The 27,245-nt window shown below is 35.3% G+C and overlaps 1 protein-coding gene across 1 annotated transcript; it reads right to left on the reverse strand.

Moving 5' to 3' along the window:
- Window positions 1–869: 869 nt before the first annotated feature.
- LOC126842126 (paired box protein Pax-9-like) lies at window positions 870–26,384 on the reverse strand. Its single transcript, XM_050579018.1, has 2 exons — window positions 26,130–26,384; window positions 870–2,047 (listed from the first exon to the last, which is right to left on the reverse strand). The coding sequence occupies exons 1-2, from the start codon at window positions 26,137–26,139 to the stop codon at window positions 870–872; spliced, it is 1,188 nt and encodes a 395-aa protein (XP_050434975.1). The 5' UTR covers window positions 26,140–26,384.
- Between the last annotated feature and the right edge of the window lie 861 nt (window positions 26,385–27,245).

Here is a 27,245-nt window from a genome sequence, read left to right on the forward strand (position 1 = left end):
ATTGTTTGTGTCCCGGGGAGACAACAACAGCCGACCAAAACATTTTTTGTTTTAATTTTTTTAAATAAGGCCATAAACGGTGGGTCAGGGGAGGTGAGGGGGGCTGGTGTTTTCGAAAGGGTCGTGCAAAAAAATCAACACACATAATTAGGTCTGGGCCGGCGGCTCGTTTCGTGTGAAATCCAACACCGACCGTCGGGTCTGCATGTATACAAGGCCGGAGAAAAAAAAAACATAAGAAAAAAGGTCAACACCGCACACAACCCTAATAGATTATGTTAGGTATTATTATTATTATTATTATGATTTTTGCGTGTAAGGTATGTGGAGTACGCGAAATATAATATATTATGTGCCAAGACGGTGGTTTTTTTTTTGTGTGTGTAAGTGTATATTTTGGTTTTTTTTGGTCGCATAATACAGTGGCCATAAATCGTTGCGGTAAAAAAATGAAAATAAAAATAAACGAAGACTAGCTGCCGGTACGTGTAAAAATTCAATACTTTATTCTCTCTGGCGACTTACAAACTAAAAACACACACACAAATAAATCAATAATCTATACGACTTATATTACTATACATATTTAATATTGGCTACAATGATAATTATTTACACAAAAAAAAAAAATATATATATATATAATTAGGCCACAATGAGTAAAATATTATATGAAATAGGCGATAAAAAACTTATTGCTTATCAGTTAGAATGTTATTACATTATCAAATAAAATTCGAATTTAACTATTGATCTATATAGTTGATAAGGATTGTACTTAACTTTTAAAAAACCTATTTATTTGTATTTAATGTGGTCACACTGTAACTTGTACAGGGAATTATAATAATATGATGCTGGTACAACTGTTATTGGGCCGTAGGAGGCGGCGGCGGTGGCCACGATCCGGCCACCATATTTTGATGGCAGTTGGACGGCGGCGGCGACGACGGACTGGCCGGCGAGTTCAAATGATGGTGTCCCGCCGCGGCGGCCGCGCCGATGTACATGTGGTAGTAGCTGCTGCAGTACGTGTTGTACGTGCTGTAGTTGGCCGCCGCCGCGGCTGCGGCTGCTGCGGCCGCGGCGGCGGTGGCCGCATCCCCGTAGTGGTGGTGGTGTTGCTGGGCGGCCAGTATGTCGGACACGGTGTGCGGACTGGGCCAGCAGTGCTGTTGATGGTGATGGTGGCCGTACGGCTGTTGTTGTTGTTGTTGTTGCGACCTGGACGAGGCGGGCGACAGTGACGCCACCGGGTGGGACGGCGGCGGCGGCGTTGTCGACGAACAGCACGAGGCGGGCAACAGCGTGGTGACGCCCGGCACGGTGGGCGACAGTTGCGGTGTCTGCTGCTGGCCGCCGTGGTACGTGTGGTACGCGGCGGCCGCCGCGGCAGCAGCAGCCGCCGCCGACGGCGATCCGTACGCGTGATGTGCGGCCACCGTCTGGTGTCCGCCGTACGGCGACTGTTGGTGGGACAAGAGCGACGACAAGGGGGACGCAGAGTTGGCGGGCACGCCCGTGCTGCCGGCCGGCGAAGAGCCTATCTTGTTGCGCAAGATGCGGCTGATGGACGACACGGACGGCACGTTGAACTTGTCGCACACGCCGTCGGCCAAAAGCCGGTCGCGGATCTCCCAGGCGAACACGCCCGGATCCTTGCGCTTCAGCTGCCTGATGTAGGCCACGACCCGGGGCGTGGTCACCCGGGGCTTGCTGCCGCCAATGGCGCCCGGCAACACCGAACCCGTTTCGTGGTACCTGGCCAGTATCTTGGACACGCAACCGTGGGACACGCGGAGCTGCCGGCTGATGTCGCACGGCCTGATGCCCACCCGGGCCAGTTCCACTATGCGGACGCGGACGGCGTTGGGCAGCGGACGGCCGTTGACGAACACGCCGCCCAGCTGGTTGACTTCGCCGTACTGCTGCTGGCTGTGGTGGTGATGATGGTGATGTTGGTGATGGCCGGCGTGGTCGTCGTGGTGGCCGTTCAGGTGTTCTTGGTGTTGTTGATGGTGCTGTTGTTCTAGTAGCATTTCTGAGCCTGCAATCAAACATTGAGTGACACACTGTTAATAGCCAAATCAATGAAACAAATTCAAGGGTGCTAAGGGGTCAAATTGGGGGGGGGGGGGAGCGAGGTTTAAGTTTGACAGGAAGCTTAACTCTGACAAATCGTAAATTTAAGTATACAAAAAAATATACAGATATTGCTGGGACAGTCCTTAAACGGATAACATGTACATTGGGAGCCCTAACAAGCGGTCCCAATTAATGAGTAAAAAAAAAAACCATTAAAATAATAGTTTTTGATCTCAAAGTAGTTGTTGTAACAGCAACAGCATAGTATCATAGTACAAATGGAATTTAAAAAATATATACCTATATATTATATATATATATATTTTTACTAATATGGAACTACGCAGGGATAAATTCAAACACAGCGCCCACGGCCCACCCATATATACACAAAGAACAAGAATTAGTTTGATTGAACAAGAATCACAAGACTTCGATTTTATATGATAATTTTTTAAACTAGTCTGAGATTTTTTTGTTGTGAATCGCATCTAAGTAGTAAAAACACGGTTTTGTTGTAGTGGACCGCCGATAACAGCTACTATAACTAAGTTGGTTCATTACAATCATAATAATAATAATAACAATTAATATTTATTAGAAATCAGTTGGTCGCCTTACCGGCGTGTGAATTTGTTTTGTTAAACAAACTTTTAAAGACTTATTGTCTTAAATGATTAATTTGGAGGGGGCGAAGAAGGAATAAATCAATAAGGAATTTTGTTATTTCTTCAAACGTTATACGAAAATAAGTTTAATCAATAATTGAAAGTTGTACAAAGCTGTAAAGTACACACTTTTATAATGATGATAGAATATAATGTAAAATTCAAGTTATTTCCCTGTTATTATTTATATGCTTCTTTTGTGTTATGTATAATTATTCGAGTTTAAACAATTTGCAATGAGCTCAAACATTATAGTACGGATCGATAGTTGTATCAAATTCGAATTTACTTAACCGCTAAAGTATAAAAAAAATATAATAATAATAAAGTCGATTGCCTTTAAATATATTAATATTTTACCGGTTCATATTATTATGGTTTGTAAAAAGTACGTTTAAACATATTTTCGAAAGAACATTGAATATTTTTTCCATCTCTCTTTTGTGCCTTATTTGGCTTCTTAAAAAAAACCTATATTAAAAAAATTGTAAATACAAATTTAATGGTATGTGTGCATATATAATAATAATACAACAATAAAATAATCGCGTTTATGTGTCGCCATTATATATATATATATATATATATATATATAGGTAGGTAGGTAGGTATTTATCGCATTTGTATTGGTATATTTTTATTTTATTTATTTTTTTATCGTTTAATAGTTTCTTACCGCGTTATATAGGGAACGTGTAAGTATGTATATATAACCTGTATTTGTTTTATAGATTGTACGCGCGTTTTTTTGTTATTAAGTCATTACATACTTATGTGTGTATAATATTAATATGTGTAGATTTTTTATTATTATTATTATTATTATACAGTCGTAGAGTTTGCCAAACGCGACCGTGTAATATTGTATTAACACACGGTATTAGGTATATATATATACATATATTATATATTATAATATCATAAGACTGCGAGGACTGCCCACATTTAACTAAAAGTAATATGATATTATTATAACTTGATCAATATTTTAAATACAGACACGGTAGCTGGCCATAATATATTTATTTTTTTTCAGACCGGTCACATTGTACCTATATGGACCATGCCTAGGGCAGCCGAAGTGGGTACTTAGACAGCTGCTACTGCTACTACTTAGATGGTATATAATGCAATTTCATCAAGAAAATCTTAAATTATTATTATTGTTATTTAGATGTTGTGTGCATTGCATCGCAGTTGTTTAGACTACGGATGAGGTGGTCGTACCTAATAGTGTACATTGTATAGTGTACCTAAATTGAATGTTATTATTTATGCTGTGGAATGGAACAAGTCGATTTGTGGTGCAAACGTTGTAAGTAATATAAAAAAAAATTTACACACATACAATCGAGGTCGGTCGAAAATATTATTATTATTATTTGTTTTTTACCGGAGGGAAAAAATTTCGCACGACCGGCAAAGGACGGCTAAGGACCTAACAGGAGAATATAATAATATGTATATTGTGTTGTTACTCGGGTTACACATATTATATTATTTGGTGTGCGTTTTTTTTTGGCTTAGTTTTCTTTGTTGGGAGGGGGGGGAGTAAAAAAATCACACAGACGCAACCAATAAAATAATAATAATATCAAACAAACAAAAAAAAAAAAATACACTCTGCATACTACACAAACGCAGTGTACTGCACACATCATAAACTTGGCTTGACATTTTTTGTACTTTCAAATAGTTTTTGTATTTTGTACATTGCACAATTCAAACACTGATCGTATTTAGAACACCTGTATGTCAGGTTAAAGATAGCAAAATTCATTCAGAATTGAATGACTCTTTTTCGTTTGCTGGTTTTGCGTAGGTACACTGTGTTTAATGTTCCCCACGGGCGACCAAGAGTTTATTACTCAAATAGTATAGTATAGATATTAGAATGTGACAGTATGGCAATGACACTAAAAACTGTGTATTTTTTTTTATACTAGTATATATTGACTATTGTATACACGGGGAAAAAAATAATATAAGGATCATTCCATGCCAAATCATCTGATGTGTGTCAAGGGCAAAGTTTCAAAACAATTTTTTTTTTTATGTATAAGTAACTTCAAAGTTTGGCATTTTACAAAACAAAAAAAGCCCATAACTTCTCGGGCCTTGAACTGAAAATGTTCAAAATTGTTCAGCGCTGCCTGACGAAATTTTGAAAATTCGACAAGGTCGCCTGGTGGCAAACTTAAAAGTCCAATAATTATTCGCTGGTCTTCAGCGAATAAAAAAATTATCAATCATAAGTAGAAAATTATATTCTACTGCACCGTTGCTGTAGGACGCGCATTTAACACGTCTTGTTCTTTTCAAACACTATATTATATTATTAGTAATTAAATTATCGTTTTTTTGAAATTCCGAGTACCAATAGTTTTATCAATAAAAAAAAAAAAATGATGGCAAACCTCTCCGCGGTCACCGTGGCAACGGAGACGTGCAACAACAATAATAATCATTTTGTTTGACGATTGTCAAGGGTGTTGGTGTAGCAGCATGTCGTGCAGAAAGTACATCGACGGGGCAACTAAATGGACGTTGACCGGCATCGCACTGCTGCACGTCGCGCAGTACATAGTGGTGCCGCGGCTGGCCGTGGACACCGATTGCGCGTTACACAGACGAAACCACGGCCTGGAAGATGTAGTTTTACTCGAACCCGTCAACGACTTGTCAGAGCCAAGCAAAGTGCCGAAAAAGTGCAGTAACGTCATGCACTGCTCCGGCGTGTTGATGCGGGCTGATTTGGTTCTGACGGCGGCTACGTGTACCGGCCTGACGGAAGTCATAAACGAAACCATGGCGCCCATATTCCCGATAAAGGTATCGTAACCCGGCTCGAGTGTTAAAGCACTCCAGACATTTTGTCCCTAATCGGCCTTTTTTTTTTTTAACATTCCCTTATTGCCCGAGTGAGCTGTCTGTTTCGTCATATCCCCGGGTCCGTGGTAAAACGCAGTATCGACAGCCAGTATACACGGTGATCAGCTTAACGTTAATATCATAACACACACATACGCTCGTAGTGCGTACAGAGTGGATTCATTGAGTATGAAACACTCAATTTTTTTTAGAAAATAATTGCAATTTTTAACTTTATGAAACCAATTTTGTTCATGCTATTTTATAATATCACAGATCTACTGAAGTGAATTTACCTTCGTTACAACTTCCCAGGGCTTTATCAACTGTTGATGGTTAAATTCTCAGTTAAAATATATTATTGGACTCTTTCTAGTTGTATGTCACAGAGTTAAAACTATTACATTTGACTAAAATGGCAGTTCGAGTTTCGAGTAACTTCTGGTACTCTTCCATTGACAACTTTAATAGTTTTTGACTTAATAACCGATCAGCCCTTCTCGGCCGCTTCATTTTAAACACTGTAAACCAGTGATAAATAATTTGACAACGTTAAAATAATCTAAAATTATTGCCGAACCTTTGGGGAACAAGAAATGCCACCAAGGAGAAAGACATGATAAAAATCATAGGAAGGGTCAACACGCTTACAACTTTGTACCACTTGTTTAATCTATAGGCGAGCCAATTGGACGATAAAGTCAGCGTCATCGACACTAGATTAGTAGTGGAACAGTATACTCATCCGGACTTCAACATGTCTATGCGCCACGCCAATTTGGCGCTTTTATTGTTGGAGAGCGTGTTTACTGCGTATGAGAAAACTCCTTTTATACCCATTCCATTCATTGAAATGGGTCAAGTTGTAGATAAGTTTAAACATTCACCAGAGCACGAACAAATCGACGATTCGCCTCTAGAATCCAGAAGAGAAATAAAACACGAATGGTATAGCACCAGTGCGTTATTTAGACCGATAAGACCGAACCAGATTTTAACGAGAAATTACCATGTCCCCATCAAAATTGCTCGACACCCAGAAATATGTCCATTGACGTAAGTATTAAAATATATTTTCCGTCGTCCTGTTATACAAAAGCAACTGTGTGTGTGTGTCGTGGAGAAACGCTATAACACCTGCCTAGTGTTTGAAATCTAAAATATTTCATGTATAACTATGTAGGTATAACTTTCATGTATATCTTACATATATAGGCATCAGTATATTATCATTTTCAACGTGCAATTACTATGACACACTAACGTGATTTTGATGTTACATTTATGTGATAGGGGATAAGAGATAGGAGATTAGAGATGATGAAGTTGGGGTTGGGATTGGGAATGGGAATGGGGGTGGGACATACATGTTGTATTCCAACAATAGAAATGAATAATAAATTCAATAAATTAAGGTGCCAAATTCTCTATAAATTGTTTTAGGTCAGCTATGACAACACTAAAATATTAGCCAGAAACTTGATATATATTTACTAGCCACCTTAGATACAACAAAATCTTCCTTTTCGATTAGATGGATATCGTTCAATCTCTCATCTTGCATCTCTAAACTATCAACACATATTCACATATACCGTGACGTGACTCCAATTTTGGAACGACCCTCGGCAGTAGATACATTCATGTCAATTAGACAAGATTGGACAACTCATTAAATTGTAATACTAATATTTACTTACTTTTAATATGATTGGGTGGTTTTTGAATGTTTTTATTACATACCCAGTATACTTGTGTAACGATCAAACATTATATTTGTTAAAATGTGTATAAGTTTTCCTCTGGGCTTGTGTCCACGTGTGAATTTATCAATAAAATAAGAAAAAACGGTATCAATAACGCAAATCAACGTCTTAAAAAGTCGCCAATAATTTTTGACGTTTTTTTTTTTTTTTATTCTAAATATATTTACAAATTATAAATAATGAGTAAATTTGTTGAACATTTTACAGTGGCAGGACGACGTGAGAGAAGTTTATTTTGACATTTGATCAATTTATGTTTGTTAAGTAACAGGTTTACTTACAAAATGTTTACAGGATTGAGCAATATTTTTATAACAAGTCATTATTTGATATGGTGACGATCGGTAAAAAGAATCCGAATTATTTTCAATACTTTTGTACGGATGACTCTAATTCATATCCATATTGGAATTGTGAAGGTGACATTGGCGGCCCATTGTGGCGAAGTAAGTTTATTTCATAATCCATTATTGTCAATAACAACTATCAATTAATTTTTTTATTGATTATACAATAATACTAAAACCCGAGCATATATTTTATCTTTATATTTTTTGTATATGGAACACGAAATGAGAATGTCGAGATGGATGTACGATGTCTCTACATATGAGATGGATGTGTATAACACAGAGCGGATACCTGTCCCCTTGCATTTTTATTATTATTATTTTTTTTTTTGTTTACATATCTGAACGTTTTTAAGTCACTGCACGCTACAATGCCACAAACTATTTAGTTACAATTTTCGTAAGATTAATTTATGAGGATAGTCAGTTTTGGCGTCTAAGCATAATAGTTTACGATGTGTTGGTAAAAGCAAAATTAGTTCGCACGACACGATGATTACGAAATAAAACTGTTAAAACCAATAACGAATGTTCGGTTTTTTTTTTTTTTTTGTAGTTGGTAGAATACCTTATCGAGACGGCAAAGCGGGATGGTTCAAGTTGACGCCGAGTGGTTGGTGCGACCACAATCATCAGCTTGCCGGTATCTTAACGTACATATACAGTCCTCATTTTCCGTTCTGCACTATTGATTGTCAAAAAGCAATAAGATTCGACATCCCCGCGAGAACGCACGAATTGCGTCACCGATGTCTGGAAAGTTACATGAACCGCCTTCAGTTCACCGCTATGAACATGTACGTCAGAAACTGGATAGAGGGTGTGATGACCAAGACCGTGAAAATGACCGGCGCTCCGCCTTCGTCGCCGTGCCCCACTACCAAGACCACGAGGGTGACTCGTAACATAACCTCGAACAGGACTCGCCGGACCACCGTGTACGACGCGTACTACGACGCGGACTTGTACCGCACAGAAAAAGACTTCATGTTGCCAAACAAAAACGTGTGCCCGTCTGCGGGTACACCGGCCGCGGTAATGCCGCCACTCGTTTCTGGGCTTCCGTCGACCAAGTCGTTGCTGCTGCTGCTGCTGCTGATTGTCTTGAGTTCCCGGTCTCTGACCAAACTCTGACAACCAAAAACATCACCGACGACGACGCGTTGTTTGGTCACAAAATATTTGGTTTATCGGTTTTAATAGTTATTATTACATGTATATTTTTATCGTCTGTTAACATTGAATGCTCGCCCGACAGTTGGCAGCCATTTTAGCGGCATAACTTTCTGGTTCTAGTCAATACGGAATAGTCCAAACCCGGACCAGCAGCACAATAACGCTTTAGAAACACCTAACCAAAGTGGGGGGTGTCCAGTATCCACGGGTTGGCTATGAAGCATTTGCTCGAATGTTTTAAATTAATATGTAGGTAGATGCTGAGTTCCTTACAAACACATCATGGTTTAGTGGTGAATAGCATCTTACCAAGTCAACTCAACTCGACTCGGTCGTTTGAATTTTTTTTTTTTTTTTTCTAAATACACGTTAAGCGTGCGCACAATCGAGTGCGTTCCATTTGATCGTACCGTTATTATTATTATTATTGTGCTTTAATACTCCATCAAAAAGCCGGCACGCCGTACAGGCCAGCAGCACCGAGCCAAGAAAATAAATAATTATAATCTTACACACACAAGTCGAATTGTACCAGGACCGTTAGCCAAGGGGCGGTACGCATCATTTAAGAATCCATTACACGGCGGACGGCCTCTGGCAATAATATACATGTATAAATGTATATATTCAAACAACGTATGTATACGTGTAATAGACAGTCGCCCTATTACAATTATTTCACTACACATAATATATTAAAAAGTAAAAAAATAATAAAGTTTTTTCTCACCGCGGTGTACCGACACAACACCGTCTGTTGACGGACAGAGTTTTGATAATTAATCGTCATCACTCTGATGTTGGAAAACGACCTCATTCCCGTACCGGGGTACATGTTTTTTGTGAGTGAACTCACTAAGCATGTTTTCGACCATCCCATTGAGAAATTCAAAATATTGTAAAAAAAAAACCTTAATAAAATATTTTTAAACACATTATTTCTTAAAAATATAATTTAGGCAGATACACTGCTATACCGCCATCAACCACTCAAATAAAATGTTTTACAAATATCTGTTAACTGTTAATTTAAATATTCTAACGTTATAGTTAATATTATATACTTATGTGGCGGATCATTTAATAATAATTCTAAAAACCGATATTTTGTGCCCTAACAACGCGCCGTCGGTGATGTTTTTGGTTGTCAGAGTTTGGTCAGAGACCGGGAACACAAGACAATCAGCAGCAGCAGCAGCAGCAGCAGCAACGACTTGGTCGACGGAAGCTCAGAAACGAGTGGCGGCATTACCACGGCCGGTGTACCCGCAGACGGGCACACGTTTTTGTTTGGCAACATAAAGTTTTTTTCTGTGCTGTACAAGTCCGCGTCGTACACGGTGGTCCGGCGAGTCCTGTTCGAGGTTATGTTACGAGTCACCCTCGTGGTCTTGGTAGTGGGGCACGGCGACGAAGGCGGAGCGCCGGTCATTTTCACGGTCTTCGTCATCACACCCTCTATCCAGTTTCTGACGTACATGTTCATAGCGGTGAACTGAAGGCGGTTCATGTAACTTTCCAGACATCGGTGACGCAATTCGTGCGTTCTCGCGGGGATGTCGAATCTTATTGCTTTTTGACAATCAATAGTGCAGAACGGAAAATGAGGACTGTATATGTACGTTAAGATACCGGCAAGCTGATGGTTGTGGTCGCACCAACCACTCGGCGTCAACTTGAACCATCCCGCTTTGCCATCTCGATAAGGTATTCTACCAACTACAAAAAAAAAAAAAAAAAAACCGAACATTCGTTATTGGTTTTAACAATTTTTTATCGAAATCATCGTGTCGTGCAAACTAATTTTGCTTTTACCAACACATCATAAACTATTATGCTTATACGCCAAAACTGACTATCCTCATAAGTTAATCTTACAAAAAGTGTATCTAAATAGTTTGTGGCATTGTAGTGTACAGTGACTTAAAAAAGTTCAGATATGTAAACAAAAAAAAAATTATTAATAATAAAAATGCAAGAGGACAGGTATCCGCTTTTGTTGTACACATCCATCTCATATGTAGAGACATCGTATGTCTATACATCCATCTTGACATTCTCATTTCGTGTTCCATATACAAAAAATATAAAGATAAAATATATGCTCGGGTTTTAGTATTATTGTATAATCAATAAAAAAATTAATTAATAATTGTTATTGACAATAATGGTTTATGAAATAAACTTACTTCGCCACAATGGGCCGCCAATGTCACCTTCACAATTCCAATATGGATATGAATTAGAGTCATCCGTACAAAAGTATTGAAAATAATTCGGATTCTTTTTACCGATCGTCACCATATCAAATAATGACTTGTTATAAAAATATTGCTCAATCCTGTTAACATTTTGTAAGTAAACCTGTTACTTAACAAACATAAATTGATCAAATGTCAAAATAAACTTCTCTCACGTCGTCTTGCCACTGTAAAATGTTCAACAAATTTACTCATTATTTATAATTTGTAAATATATTTAGAATAAAAAAAAAAAAAAAACGTCAAAAAATATTGGCGACTTTTTAAGACGTTGATTTGCGTTATTGATACCGTTTTTTCTTATTTTATTGATAAGTTCACACGTGGACACAAGCCCAGAGGAAAATTTATACACATTTTAACAAATATAATGTACGATCGTTACACAAGTATACTGGTGTGTAATAAAACCATTCAAAAACCACCCAATCATATTAAAAGTAATTAAATATTAGTATTACAATTTAATGAGTTGTCCAATCTGGTCTAATTGACATGAATGTATCTACTGCCGAGGGTCGTTCCAAAATTGGAGTCACGTCACGGTATATGTGAATATGTGTTGATAGTTTAGAGATGCAAAATGAGAGATTGAACGATATCTATCTAAACGAAAGGGAAGACAAGAAGGAAGGTAGGAATAGGCTAGATGGGAAAAAGAGACAAAAGAATAGCAAATCCCTTTAGCTCCACTGAACCCTATCGGCTGATCCACCTCCGGTCATTATAACAATCAGTCAACGTTTTTTGACGAGTGGCATTTTTAAATTCCCAAACACTTCATGAATTTGGGCACTATGTTTACCTATTGTACATTTTAGTATTAACAAAAAAAACCAGTACAGTGGGGTCGGGGCATAGTGGGGACGGAGGATAGTTGGGTTGGGGTATAGTGGGGACGGGGAGGTCACAGTTTTACAGGAATTTTTAAATCTGAAAGTGATAAAATCACTTTCGAAAAAACGCTTTGATGCAAATCGGTAGTTAGTATTTTCAAGCCAGTACAGTCCAAACCAAGCACAGTATAAACTAGCAAAGTTAGAAAGTTTTAAATTATGGTTCTGTATTTACAAATGAGCGTTTCTCCACGACACACACACACAGTTGCTTTTGTATAACAGGACGACGGAAAATATATTTTAATACTTACGTCAATGGACATATTTCAGGGTGTCGAGCAATTTTGATGGGGACATGATAATTTCTCGTTAAAATCTGGTCCGGTCTTATCGGTCTAAATAACGCACTGGAGCTATACCATTCGTGTTTTATTTCTCTTCTGGATTCTAGAGGCGAATCGTCGATATCTTCGTGCTCTTGTGAATATTTAAACTTATCTACAACTTGACCCATTTCAATGAATGGTATGGGTATAAAAGGAGTTTTCTCATACGCAGTCAACACCCTTCCTATGATTTTTATCATGTCTTTCTCCTTGGTGGCATTTCTTGTTCCTCAAAGGTTCGGCAATAAATTTAGATTATTTTAACGTTGTCAAATTATTTATTACTGGTTTACAGTGTTTAAAATGAAGCGGCCGAGAAGGGCTGATCGGTTATTAAGTCAAAAACTGTTTAAGTTGTCAATGGAAGAGTACCAGAAGTTACTCGAAACTCGAACTGCCATTTTGAGTCAAAGGTAAATGTTTAACTCTGTGACATACAACTAGAGAGAGTCCAATAATATATTTTAACTGAGAATTTAACCATCAACAGTTGATAAAGCCCTGGAAAGTAGTAACGAAGATAAATTCACTTCAGTAGATCTGTGTGATATTATAAAATAGCATGAACAAAATTGGTTTCATAAAGTTAAAAATTGCAATTATTTTCTAAAAAAATTGAGTGTCTCATACTCAATGAATCCACTCTGTATGCACTACGAGTGTATGTGTGTGTTATGATATTAACGTTAAGCTGATCACCGTGTATACTGGCTGTCGATACTGCGTTTTACCACGGACCCGGGGATATGACGAAACAGATAGCTCATTCGGGCAACAAGGGAATGTTAAAAAAAAAACAGGCCGATTAGGGACAAAATGTCTGGAGTGCTTTAACACTCGAGCCGGGTTACTATACCTTTATCGGGAATATGGGCGCCATGGTTTCGTTTATGACTTCCGTCAGGCCGGTACACGTAGCCGCCGTCAGAACCAAATCAGCCCGCATCAACACGCCGGAGCAGTGCATGACGTTACTGCACTTTTTCGGCACTTTGCTTGGCTCTGAAAAGTCGTTGACGGGTTCGAGTAAAACTACATCTTCCAGGCCGTGGTTTCGTCTGTGTAACGCGCAATCGGTGTCCACGGCCAGCCGCGGCACCACTATGTACTGCGCGACGTGCAGCAGTGCGATGCCGGTCAACGTCCATTTAGTTGCCCCGTCGATGTACTTTCTGCACGACATGCTGCCACAGCAACATCCTTGACAATCGTCAAACAAAATGATTATTATTGTTGTTGCACGTCTCCGTTGCCACGTTGACCGCGGAGAGGTTTGCCATCATTTTTTTTTTTATTGATAAAACTATTGGTACTAGGAATTTCAAAAAAAAAAAGAAAATTAATACTAGTAATTAATGTAGTTTGAAGACAATGTAATACGCGTCCTACAGCAACGGTGCAGTAAATATGATTTTTTATTTAAGATCGTTAATATTTTATTCGCCGAAGACCAGCGAGTAACATGGTAAGGGTACATACTTGACGAAAATTGATAGTATTGTAAATAAACATTATATTGTTTAACAAACATAATAATTGTTTTCGAAAATAATATCAATATTGTTTCAAATGAAATTTAATGAAACACTTTAAGTCGATCACCCTGCATATAAAATATTAAATACAGAATGATCATTTTACCGAACTACCACCCAATATTTCAAAGGGTTTAAGATAAGAAATACAATTTTTTTTTTTCATAAAGTTTTTAATCAATGTGATCTCAATTTTTGAACTTGTATGTACAACGTGAAAAAACATTCAAGGGTTAGCTGCTGTTACAGTTGCAGGGCCATTATGAGTCTCTGTTAAAGTATTATACTAGAGCTGTGCACCAGCAATGTACAATCGTTGTTGTTGTCTATTTTCGAAACTGCTAACGCAGTTTGTAGTCAAAGTAATAACAATATATTGTAATGTATATTTTGCAATTATTCGCCGGTCTCCGCGCGCTATACTTACACCACGTATAACGACCCCATATGCATACACATGCACGTTTTAAGAAGGTTGACCCATGGTTAAATTTAGTTTGAGACGCCGAGGTGGCTCGTAATTCAAACGGTTTATTTGTTTTACTGCGACAGTCATAGTCGAGATGTATATTACAGTTTTATTGTGTTTAGTTGTATTAGCTGTGTGTACGACTCGAGAAAGTCACATTACATTGATACTGACAACGATGAAACGATCTCGGCGCGCTAAACACCTCGGTAGGCTGTCGTGTGGTTAGGTTATAGGTTTAGATGGTAACCCAAGTCCTGTATAATATTATGACCTATGCACAATAGACTGCAGACACGTGTTTGGCAGCGCGCAGACAATTTTAGACAACAACACACTACACATATTTCGATCTCGGGGTCTTGCAATTAGCCAAGCCGCAGAACAGAGACACTTTGAGAGATTGACGGACGCGTCCGAGGGATCTAGGGGTCGTACTTGTATGTGTACGTATACATATAAACATACATCTTACAAAACATACCCTTTTGCCGTCAACCATCCCCTCGTCGGCGACATTGGTACGTGCCAATTATGTCCAATATTTTCGGTTAGGTTGTCACACACCGTCCGGGTTGCTTAAGTATATATTTACACGTGTACATGTGCTGCACAATACACGGGTCGGGCTTTATTTTAAGGTGCAGTAAGGACACTAATTATTGTGTTGCGAGAAATTGTACAATGTGTGCAGTTGACTTGACGAACATAAAATATACACAAAATACGTGCACTCGAAGCGTATATCAAATAATATAAATAACGTGTAACTTGTAAGACACAGAGCCAGTGCGGCTAGTTGATCTATTCAACTCGTTTACTACATTTTGTACCCTTTAGCATTACCGTTGTTGGATCGAGTTAATTAATTTCAGTAATCGGTAAAACGTTAAAACAGCCGATGTTTACACTGTAAATTACACTAGAGGCTCTAACCGTAGTAGTCAAACAGACAGTGTAACGTGTATCCACATAATAACAGCATATAAAACATGTGTTTCCATTGGCAATTATTTTAATTAGGTGTATCCTTAACCTAGGCTAACCTAACGGTGTTTGTTTTACTTTCCCAAGCCGGCATTATTCATATTTTATCTTATATAATGCCATCGTTGATTTAATTGATAATTAAACTATATTTTAATGAATTTGAAAAACTCCATTTAAATTTATTTAGTCTAATTAAACATTTAAGTAACTTAATTTACCTATCTAAAATTAGTCCAAGTTGGTCATTCAATTTGCAGGCACAGTTGTATTGAAATATCAGAAGAATTAATAGAATACTTAATTCTTAAAGTACTGTATTATTTTTATAGAATTAACTTCAATTAAAACTAACCACATTTCAGTTTTGAACAATTTTCGATTTAAACGATTAATTTATAATTTATATGAATAAATAAATAAATATTTAATTAAAAGAAACTGAAATACTTAAATGGAAATCGACTTCTTACATAACACAGTAAAGTAGCCAAAGAACTCGAGTCTCTTTACAGAATTTTAATTGGACCATTCTGTGTAGTCTGGTTTTATGGTCATGAATAAACCAAAATGGTTTTTACTCATAAAAAAAATTACCAAAATTAAAAACAGATCTCATGCAATCCTCTAAATTAAATGGATAGACAAAAAAAAATTAACTTGTCTGGGCCTGAAATTTCAGCAACTTTTTCTTTATATTTTATCCGTACAGTTCTAATACTTAAGGTCTGAAAATTAGATTCAGAAAGATCTAAAGTACGACTGTAACATTAACAATTTTCTGCAGTCAAACCTTTGGTTTTATTAAGAAAACCCTCGAAAAAGGAAACTCCACACTTTGACCGAATGACATTTCCCGGTTGTATGCATTAATCAACAGTCAACCGGTATACCAAAAATATCGATTCGCGGATTGGTAATAAAGGCAATTCATAAATAATTAGGAAAGACAGACGAATGGAAAAAAAGTTTACCCCTTTCACTTTCTTTAAAATCGAAAATACCACCCAAAAAACGTACAACCTGTGTATTATTTTTCAAAGTAAAATTGCGGAAAGCATAACTTTTTCCAAAACAGTCGAATCACTTACTTAAGCAACTCGTTACTTGACTATAATATAGTATAACCTTTAACCACACACATCAATGTTGACACGTGCCTATAAAAATGACATTGTCTAAACAGCTCATGAACTGGGCAAATATTGTGTGTAATTTCCATTTCATGAAATTGACATTTTTTTGACAGTTTCGCCAATCTGAAATGAACGAATCAGTTTTCATCTTTTCCTATTAAAACACAATAACCAACATTCTTATCAACAGTTACTTTTAACATGATCCTCGGTGCCTACTAAAACATGTTGAATATTTCTATAATAATATTCTCTTTGATATTTTTTGAACTACAGGGGGATCAACTTATTGTGAACCACTCGATATCTTACTGGGTTTAATTAATAATTGAATTTTTTTTTGATAATGTTTTTAAAACAACGTGATCTCAATTTCTCGCAATTTTTTTCTCGTTTTATCCCCTCCCAACTTAGTATTTTTTATAGCAACTTTTGAAACTTAAATGGGAACACATACATTAATTACATATATTAACTTTTTAAATTGAGAATAATGTACTTAACATTTTGACTGGTCGACAATCAGTTTTGGATAACCAATTTTGAAGTTTTTGAAGTTTAGGGCAAGAGGAAAGGTGGAGTGTAGTATTATTTTTATCTGCACGCACTTCCCCTCCCGTCCTAACTTTTAAACCATTATAACTTTAAAAATAGTTGTCCAAAACCGGTTATCGACCAGTAAAAAATAGTTAGTACATTATTCTAAATTTAAAAAGTCGATGAAAATATGTATGCGGCAACGTTTGAGTTTCAAAAGTTGCTATCAAAAACGCTGAGTTGGGAGGAGGGCAAAAACACAGAAAAATAATTGTGAAAAATATTGAGGTCACATTTCATAAAAACACTATGTAAAGAAAAAAATAAAATTTCCTATTAAACCAAGTAAGATATTGAGTGGTTCACGATATGTCAAACGCCCTGTATTCTATTTGGGCGAAAACCCCCCAAAAAAATAACCGGTAATCCACAATTTTGTATTGTTGGGATTAAAATTAAAAAATCAACGATCTATAATTTCTGGAATAAAAAAAAATCCGTAATCTTTAATGTTCGATTACCGGAATACTTGTAATCGATATTTTACGGATTATGTAATCCGTTTTGCCCATTTCTGTGCAAATTATTATCGCCAACATAAAGGCGTGGAAACTGTGCAAAACTCAATACACAACCTCGTGCGATTGAACGTGAAAAAGAATAATTATTAAACATTATCGCCCCGGAACGATTTTCTTCGATATTTTTGGGGTTTACACAAGGAAATGGGCCGGTAAATAAAAATAAACGTCTTGGTCGTCGTCGTTCTTAGCCGCCTCAGCCAATTAATTATAATTATCTCTTTTAAAAATCCGCCGCCGCCGTCGTCGTCGGCACAAGACGACAAACGACAAACTCACACATGTAAGTATAATAATTTACACATATAAATTTCACTGTTGTATGTGTGTGTGTGTGTGTGTATGTGTATGTGTCTTTCTTTTTTTTTTTTTTTGTGGTAATGTCAGACTAATTTGACGACAACCTCCAGAGCGGAGGCGGCGGCGGCGGCGGCACCACAAAGATAACGCACACACGCCCCCGGTCGTATATTATAATATTTTTTTTTTTCCTGTATACGCCAAAAGGAAGAAGAGACAACTACTCTGGAGTACAGGGACTATATTATAATACAATATACAAGGTCTAGAATAATATATATATATATATATATATATATATATATATGTTTATGCGGTCCCTTCGCGACAAACGCGCGCAGTCTTTCATTTTTACATTTATTATAATTAGGTCGTCTCTCTCTCTCTCTCTCAGTCTCAGTCTATTAGCTCGTTCTCGGTAGTACATTACGTTTTGTTTTACACGTGTTTTTGTGTCGTTCGAAGGGAGCACAGCGTATACAATATTATTATCTTTTTAATTATAACCATTATACGGCACCGGAGCCGGCATCTTGGGTTTACAAATGACATTTTTTTGTCTCTGCGCTTCTTTTTTAAGTGCTCTCGCGCGACAAAGTAATTACAACAATAATAATTATTATTATGTCCCTTTGATTTTTTGCGCGCGTTTGCAAATATCTTCAATGAAAAATACTGTCGATTTCCTGCGCGCCATAGCACATTGTCTTTTGTACATAACAGTACCGATTGCATTATATTATTATTATTATACTTACAATATGCGACACACACACACACACATTGTGCGGTAGGTTCGGTCGGTTCGAGGACGGATACTTAATAATATAATACTTATGTACTCTATGCTATGTAATACTTATGTGAGGAGGCGCCCGGCCATGTTTGCCCTTTGGTCGCGCCTGTTGCCGGTGTTGTCGGTGTCGCCAGTCGATCGAATTTGTTTCCATTTTGTTTGTTTGACCAAGCCACCGTTTTGCCGTTGGGAAAACAACTACTAGTATTGTCCTAAGTAAGTATATTTAACGTTGGCAATGCGACAATGCCGATAATCCCACATTAGAGCGAAAATAAAGGACCGGTGCGGATTTGTGTGCAAACAAAACGGCTGCCGTGTGTCTCTAACCTATGTATTTTTCCGGTTGGACCAGATATAATACAATATACATTATAATAATACAGTAGGTATAGCTGGTGTCGTCTGTTTAATGTGTGTCTGTGTGTGTGTGTTTTTTAGAAATTAGCGGCCGTTCAAAGGGTTTCCGCGATACGCACGTAACGTTAAATCAAAGAACCCAACTCTCGACCGTGTGTACGATAAGTTGTTTGATATACCTATGTGTATATATATATAATAATAAAAACAACAATATAAAATATTATGCTTTTACCGCTTTTCGGTCGGTCCGTGTGGTGATTTTCATATATCATAATAGCCACGGCGGCAGCCAAAAGCGCTGCGGCACGGAGCCAGCAAATCTGTCAGCCTATAATTATTATTATTATTTCCTGTACGCCCACTGGCCATTATGAAACACAAACACTGTTTTCATAAGGTCTTTAATGTAATATATGTATATATTTGTTTTTTTTTTTTTTATTGAAAACCGTATGTATTTATTTATAATATGTACATTATAATATATGCTCGTGCATTTCACCACGATAGAGCCGTACGGTGTGATTTATTACAGTATAAACGCATGACCGCAACAGCAACGGATAATCAAAATATTAGAGAAAAGAAAACCATAACTAATACACAATAATGTAGGAGTCAGGGCAGATGTATACTACGTTAGTGTTCAATATGCAATTGATCAAATGTATAGAAGCTGTGTATTCTATTTATATCACAAATGAACTATTACATTTCTGTGAAAAACAATTATCCGTAATCCACAATTTTGGTTTATTGGAATAAAAAAAATTATCTATAATCCGTAATGTTGGATTTCTGGAATAAAAAAACAAATCCGTTATCCATAATGTTGGAATACCACTGGATTACTTGTAATCCGTAATCGGAAAACTCAGGATTACTGAAATAATAGATACATGTAATCCAAATTTTTTATTCATAAGATTGCATGCGGTCTGTTTTTAAGAAGTTTTTTAAAAAAAATAATTTAATTTAAAATATTTTTAAAAAAAAAGAGATTTAGATAAATTTCGACCATGCCAATTAATTTACCGGTTAATTCGTGTACGGTTCGAGGTATTCTATTAAATTTTAATATTTTTTTCTATGACTAAAAGCCATTTTGGTTAATTTTAGAACAAAAAGCCAGACAAAATGTCTACTTCACAGGATGGTCCCATTTTAATTCTGTAAAAAGATTGGAGCTCCTTGGCTACTTTACTGTGTTATTTAGAAAGTTGATTTTCATTCAAAAATTTCAGTTTCTCGTAATTGAATAAATTAAATTTGCAAATTTTAAATATTAAAACCCAATTATTTTTTTATAACAAAAAAAACCAAAAAATCAATAATCTGTTTCCTACATAACCCAGTAAAGTTTTCAAAGAACTTTACAGCGTATCTTTATGGAATTGAAATGGGACCACCCTAAGTAGCCGAAATGTTGTCTGGTCTATGCACAGACCGCATGCAATCCCCTTAATCCCGGATTAAGAAACACAAACACTGTTTTCATACGGTCTTTGAATGTCTAGTGTCTTATAGCGAGAAAGAGCACAAATGTGAAAGGATAAGTTTTCCGCAGAAGACACAAACAAAATGTTTTATGTACACAAAAAATGAAATTTCAGGTAAATTTAATTTTAATTTTTTTAAACTAATCAATCAACAAATCAACCCGCGAGGACTCTTTTTACTCAACAAACATACATTTAAAAAGTTTTAAATAATCGATGTTCCAACGTTCAGAACGACTCTGCGAGGTCTTTCGCACGAAATAAAATGCACTTAATTTACACACACACAAGTGTTCGACAATAATATCATTGTTATCGTTGTACCTACCTATATCTTAGTTTAATATCTTTAAGTATAGCAAAACGTCGCGTACGTGCCACGGGTTCAATCATTGGTCCAATCCAATTGTATTGTATAATAATTTTACGTACAAACGCAAACGTTTCGCTTGAAATGATTCTATAATATAATATACAAATTCTACACCACCCGTGTTTTACCTGTAATTAATCGTGTCGTGAGAGTGGTTTGATTAAAAAGGGCGTTATTCACTTAACTTAATAATGTAATGAAATATGGCTACTCGACCGTGTTATCGCTCTATTGGATACGCCTATTAAATTATTCGCTTCTATACAGTGCGTTTAGCCGTGTCAGTCGTTTAATTTGTCGACCCTTTCGTCACTTTTGTCGCAATATTTAACACACCAAATCCTAGTACAAAAACATCGTCGGTAACTGCTTTATAAAACTTCCTATATTTGTTTTGAGTATTCAAAAAAAAAAAAAATTAATAATTAAGCACAATTTTCACTCTTGTGCTCTTCGTGCTGCGCATTTGTTTGTACTTAACCTTCCAGTATTCTTTTTCTTATCAAAAACCAATACTTAATGTGTTCGGTTAGGTTATGAAACCAAAAAGGCTTTACGAGATGCCCAAGTTAAGTTAGTTGAGGCAAACAGAGTTGTGCAAATTCATAGTCGAATAATTATTCGAGTACAAACTTATTCGAATAAAAAATTGTTGAATATGTTTTTCTCAATTTATTCTAAAATTATTTGAATAATCTTTCATTCGAATAATTAATTTAAAATTATTTGAATAATCTTTCATTCGAATAATTTAATTTAAAATTATTTGAATAATCTTTCATTCGAATAATTATTTTTTTAATTATTATTCGAATAACTTTCACTCAAATAATATATTATCTAGATGATTTTTTAGATAACGTCGTATTCGAATAACGCACAACTCTGGAGGTAAGGTTATGTTGATGGTGATTTAAGATCTAGGCAATGTTAGGTTAGGTTGGTTTTGCATATTCCATCTTTTATTCATATATACTTAAGTAATATATTTTGTTTCTATTAATAGCCTGTGGACGGGTACAGATACAAACAACAACTGATAGTAATCGCTTCCATTTGTGTATGTCGTGTGGTATACTGTATACAGAGTGATCCATCTGTATGAGTATCTTACTCGGAAAATATAGATATTTTGAAACTTTCACCCCCTATACTCGTAGGTAGGTACATATTTTTTTACAAGGCCACACACGAAGGGGCGGTAGGATAGGTTGAGTATATTATAATATCTATTGCGTTGCATAGACACTATGTTACATGCTGTAAAAACCAAGTGACTTCCGGCGCAACTATGTACAATAACAAAATATATAAACTAAAGATAATAACAGCACTGGAGTAGCTAAACTCATACCGCAGTGTCTGCCAGTGTAGTAAGTACATTTTGTGCCGGACAGATGTTAAACAGTTCAATAAAAAAAAAGAAAAAAAAACTGGAACATTAATAATTGAAATAACAGTTAAATATAATTGACTCAACTGTGAACGAGTTGATGACTTGACCAATAATATAATATCTATTCTTTGTAAAGAATTTTAATTTAAACAAAGCTGGTCACTATGATAACTTTTGTATACTAAACGAATCTATGAAAACTCTGCGCTTACTAATCACCAAAAAAAATACATGTTATTGCCAAAAAAACGTTTGCAGAGGTTTATTTATACTGTTTATACGAAAAATTGCTTAAAACAGTTGTAATGGTACATTTTTTTTTTTTTTTTTGTGAAATATTCAAATTACTTTTGGGTTGCTTCATGTTATAATAGGTATATAATATTGTTGTTATCACTGACTGACATTGTGTGTGCTATAATATTATGGGATATAGTGTAATAATATCATACTGTATGCTCTCAATTATACAGACTAGTGACCTAAATTTCAAATCATTAGATTACAACATAATTATTTTGTATAATAATTCCTGTGCAATACATATTTTTTTACAATACGTTGATAAAACTACAAACGTCATTTTTTTCTGTATAGAATTAATATAATATCGTATCGCGTTAGACTAACAATTTGTTCGCGCTAGCAGGTTCAAAACCACATACCTATCAATGTGTTTTTTTAATTATTATTATACACACCTTTTACCTTTTCGACTCGTTTTTTACAGACGTTTTACCGCATATACTGTTTGCTCCCGGTGTGGTTCTTATCGACTTGCATATATGTATATAATATATATAAAGGATATTTTTTGTAGAAAATAATAATAATACAAGTTTATCGCCGGCAACAACACCGCCGCTATTATGTCTGTACACTAAACGACGTTAATTGATACATTGTGCAGCTGCTAATTAACCTACATTATTATAATTAATATTATTATTATTATTATTATATACATGTAACACACATATTATTGTATCATTATTATAATAATATATCAGTGAAGCAATATATTGTAGCGCAGCAATAGGCGATACTGAACGAAAAACGCATTCAAACTTATATTGTGTATGTATAAAAATTAGTTAAATTATCCGAAAAATAAACTACTTGAAAAATCTATAAATTTGATCGCGTTTTGGCTGCTAGATGCAGCTTATCTTATATGTTAGTCGCATAACATATTATGTAACTAGTTGGGTCCAAATAGACCAATCTTACATTTTGTTCACTAAACATCCAAAAGGTTTTAACAAAGCACCACGAATGTTACCATAGTGAATAAATAAAAATAGTCCAAATATTTTATTATGAATTTAAAAGTATAGCTAGTTGAACTTTTACAACATTCTGTAACGATACATTTTATATCTAATCAAAACTCAAAAACATTCAACTCTGAATGTTTGAACATCATTTTTGTTCAGTAACATAATGTTAAAAAGTCAATCATGCATTATATTTCAAACAGCAAAGCTGTAATAAGACTGTATTCCAAAAATCCTATCAAAGAGATATTTTTTTGTTCATTATAAACATTTTAGTAAAATATATCTATACATATAAACGTAAACGACTGTTAGTACATAAGTCTACCCTTCAACAGATCAAGCTTAAATTTTCAGTAAATATTTGTGTTGTTCCAAAGAAGGTTTTTGTGCCAACGGACCTTGCAGAGCGAGCAGCTAGTTTTATACACAAAAAAAAAACATGATTTTTTTTATAACATACTAGAAATTACTTGACCTTTGAAAAAGGAACAGGCGGAGTTATTGTAAATTTATGTAATAGCAATTTTTTTAGAAGAAAAATAGTAGGTAATAATAATATATTTTATCTATTATCATGGATTTGTTATTTACAATATATGTATACATATTTTTCATGCTAAGATATATTTAATTTAAAATTATTCAAAACCGTATATTTTATATTATTGCTTAACATAAAAAGGTTTATAAAGCATGGTTTCACAATAGCCTATTATATTTTCATCGGTTTTAAAAAAATATCATAATAAATTCAAGCAATCCAAATAGATAATATTCTAGCTGAAAATGTTTTTTTTTAATTTAACAAAAGTATTGTTGAATTATGGTCTAAATTACCTATAAATTAATAGACTATGCCCAATTAAATTTAGATAAATGAACTACTTAAATGTTAAAATTAAAAAAAAAAATGAGCATTGTTCATTTTTATAATATTATAGTTTTGACAAAAATCAATTTTCAAGTGCAATCGACTAAGGTATTTTTTAGGGAAGCCTTGTGACCAACAGTTCCTTCTCATTGGTTCTGAACTTATGTATATAAACGGTTTTATTAAACCATCGTTTAATTTAACAATATTTTATTTCCAAATAGATAACCATGTTTTGTTTTAAAATACAATTTTATTAAGTCAATCGCGATTTTTATTGGATTCCAATGCGAATTAGATTTAAAATAATTTAATTTCAGGCAATCAAAAATGTATTACTTTATTATTGTTCCTAACCGGACCGTTTAGGCGACATTATTATAAATTTAAATATTTCCATTGAATTTTGGGTATAAGTACCTAAATAAGTTATAGCGATTAAACAGAACAGACGTGGTAATTTATTATAAATTGTCTTATGTTATAAAAAAAAAACAGGTAATAATAATTAACGTTTGACTGCGGTGTACGATTCGTGAACTGTGTCCGATAAGAGATAACCTGTTATACAACTCGAAAATTATCAAAAGTATAACTACTCATATTGTAATGTGATCATTAATGATGATTTACAAAAATATTAAATAAAAAAAAAAACAAATAATTTATAAATAATATGTTATAGTATGATTACAAGCACCGTCTAATATAAGTCGAATTTTTCCCATATATTTAGAAACAAGCTGCTTATAATAATATATTGTTATATTATTGAAAACTATTTTAATACAACTATTATTCATTTTTTTACAATCATCATTATTGTTTTTGAGTATACTTAGTGTATTTTGTGTGAACTAAATAACTTGTTGTTGGGATCTACTTTGGGAATTGCAGACCCCTCAAAACCTCGTTACCTCCCACAGAAGTCTAAAAACGACATTACTGTACTATTTGGTGTTAATTACTAGCAATAAGCAAGTAAAACAGGAATATAATGGTACTATATTATGTCATATACCTTTTGGAACACGGTATTAAAATATATTGTCCATGGAACTAAATGTTTATATCTTTTCAAAACGCAAGATCTTTTCATGACTTTTTTTTAAAACTTGTACTCTTCTTGCAAGTTCAAACTTAATTTAACCTATCAAAATATCTCACTCTTAACCATTTACTCGTTATTTATTGGAATTGTTGACTTTGTAACCATTTTGAAAGTGCAATGACAGATAGGTAGGTAGTGTTTTTTGGTTACAAAGGAATATTTAAAAAAAAGGGCAACCAAAACGGGGGGAAAAAAACAAAACATTCGATCGCTTCGCATCAATATTATTATTTATTAGCTGCCTTACTAATTATATTTCATCCGAGCCTAGTAACTGTATCAAGGTACTCCTTAAATGTAATGTCAATCATTTTTCGCATGACAATGGCAGCTAATATGTGCTACCAAAAGAGTAACAGTTAACTTGTATACTTTTTTTTAAAAAAAGGGTGAAGGAGGAAAATAGGGAGTTTCCCCCACACGGGCTTAACCACCCCCGAGAGACTTTACGACTATTTTTATTTTAGTGTATATGTACAAAAATGAATCTTACCTCGGTCCATTCGTCGTATGAGCTCCTTGGATTCAGTCGGCGACCATCACCGGCGGTTCGTTTGCGGTGTAGCAGCTATCCTCAGGTCACTGTAATCTGATCCGGTTAATCCTATACTCTGTCACTCTGTCTCTTGATCGAACCGCGTCGAATGGATTTAAATAAAAATGTTTTAAAAATTTAAAAACCAACAGTAATACTATAATTTTGTGTATCCGACGTTAACAATAATTATTGCATTAGATAAACGCACCGGTGGCGGGTAACCGACTAGCAGAGCGGTTTCCCTGCCAGCCCGTCGGAGTCAGCGCACTCGGCCCGGCGGTAGGACGGACCCGACCAGATCCGCCCACCTCGCCCAAATGTTCCACCAATAACAATACACCAGTGTGTACCGACCGAATGCCCCTCTATAAAATGTTAAACCCTCGTACAATATCGTGTACACGTCTATAAAGGTATTGTATCCCGTAAGTAGCAATTGGTATACACACACAGCCCAGCCCAGGCTATGGTTTACTCGTTTAGAGGTGCAGTATAATAGCGCACTATTATAATTATATCGTGCAGCAGAAAATCGAAAACGCGCACAGTTGACTCGACAAAGAACAATATTATGTGTATGTGTAAAAGAAATAAGACTATAAGATTTTATAATATAACAAAAAATATAGAGTAAATTATTTGGTTTTATTTTGTCTTTCGTTGACTGTCTTGGTGTCCAGACTATTTTAATCGAACGTCAACTGTCCATAGGACAAAATATATTAACTGTGGAAGAAATAGTTTATGAGTCCACATTTAACGTTGTCATTCACATGTCTGAAAAATAACCAATTTTTTTTTCTTCTTTTTACACTGTCTGTACTCTGTACCTACTACGCTATCAAGTATATTTATTTGTATAATATGTATCATATTGTATACAAAACTAGAATGTCCTCTCTCTACTCCACCACAAGTTACATGCTTACAGGAGTATTATATTTATATATTTATATGTATTATGTTGTAACATTGCATAATTATATGTATTATAATATATAAATTGTCTTCAATAAAAAATTTAAAAAAATTATAGCTTATCCTTTTTAAGGAGGCGGCCTTATGTATATT

This window comes from Adelges cooleyi, unplaced genomic scaffold, assembly GCF_023614345.1.
Source record: "Adelges cooleyi isolate 19-005CV unplaced genomic scaffold, UGA_ACOO_1.1 ACOO_flye_CR_arks_rails_tigmint_CR_PRNA_446, whole genome shotgun sequence".
In the NCBI taxonomy this organism is placed as follows: Eukaryota; Metazoa; Arthropoda; class Insecta; order Hemiptera; family Adelgidae; genus Adelges; species Adelges cooleyi.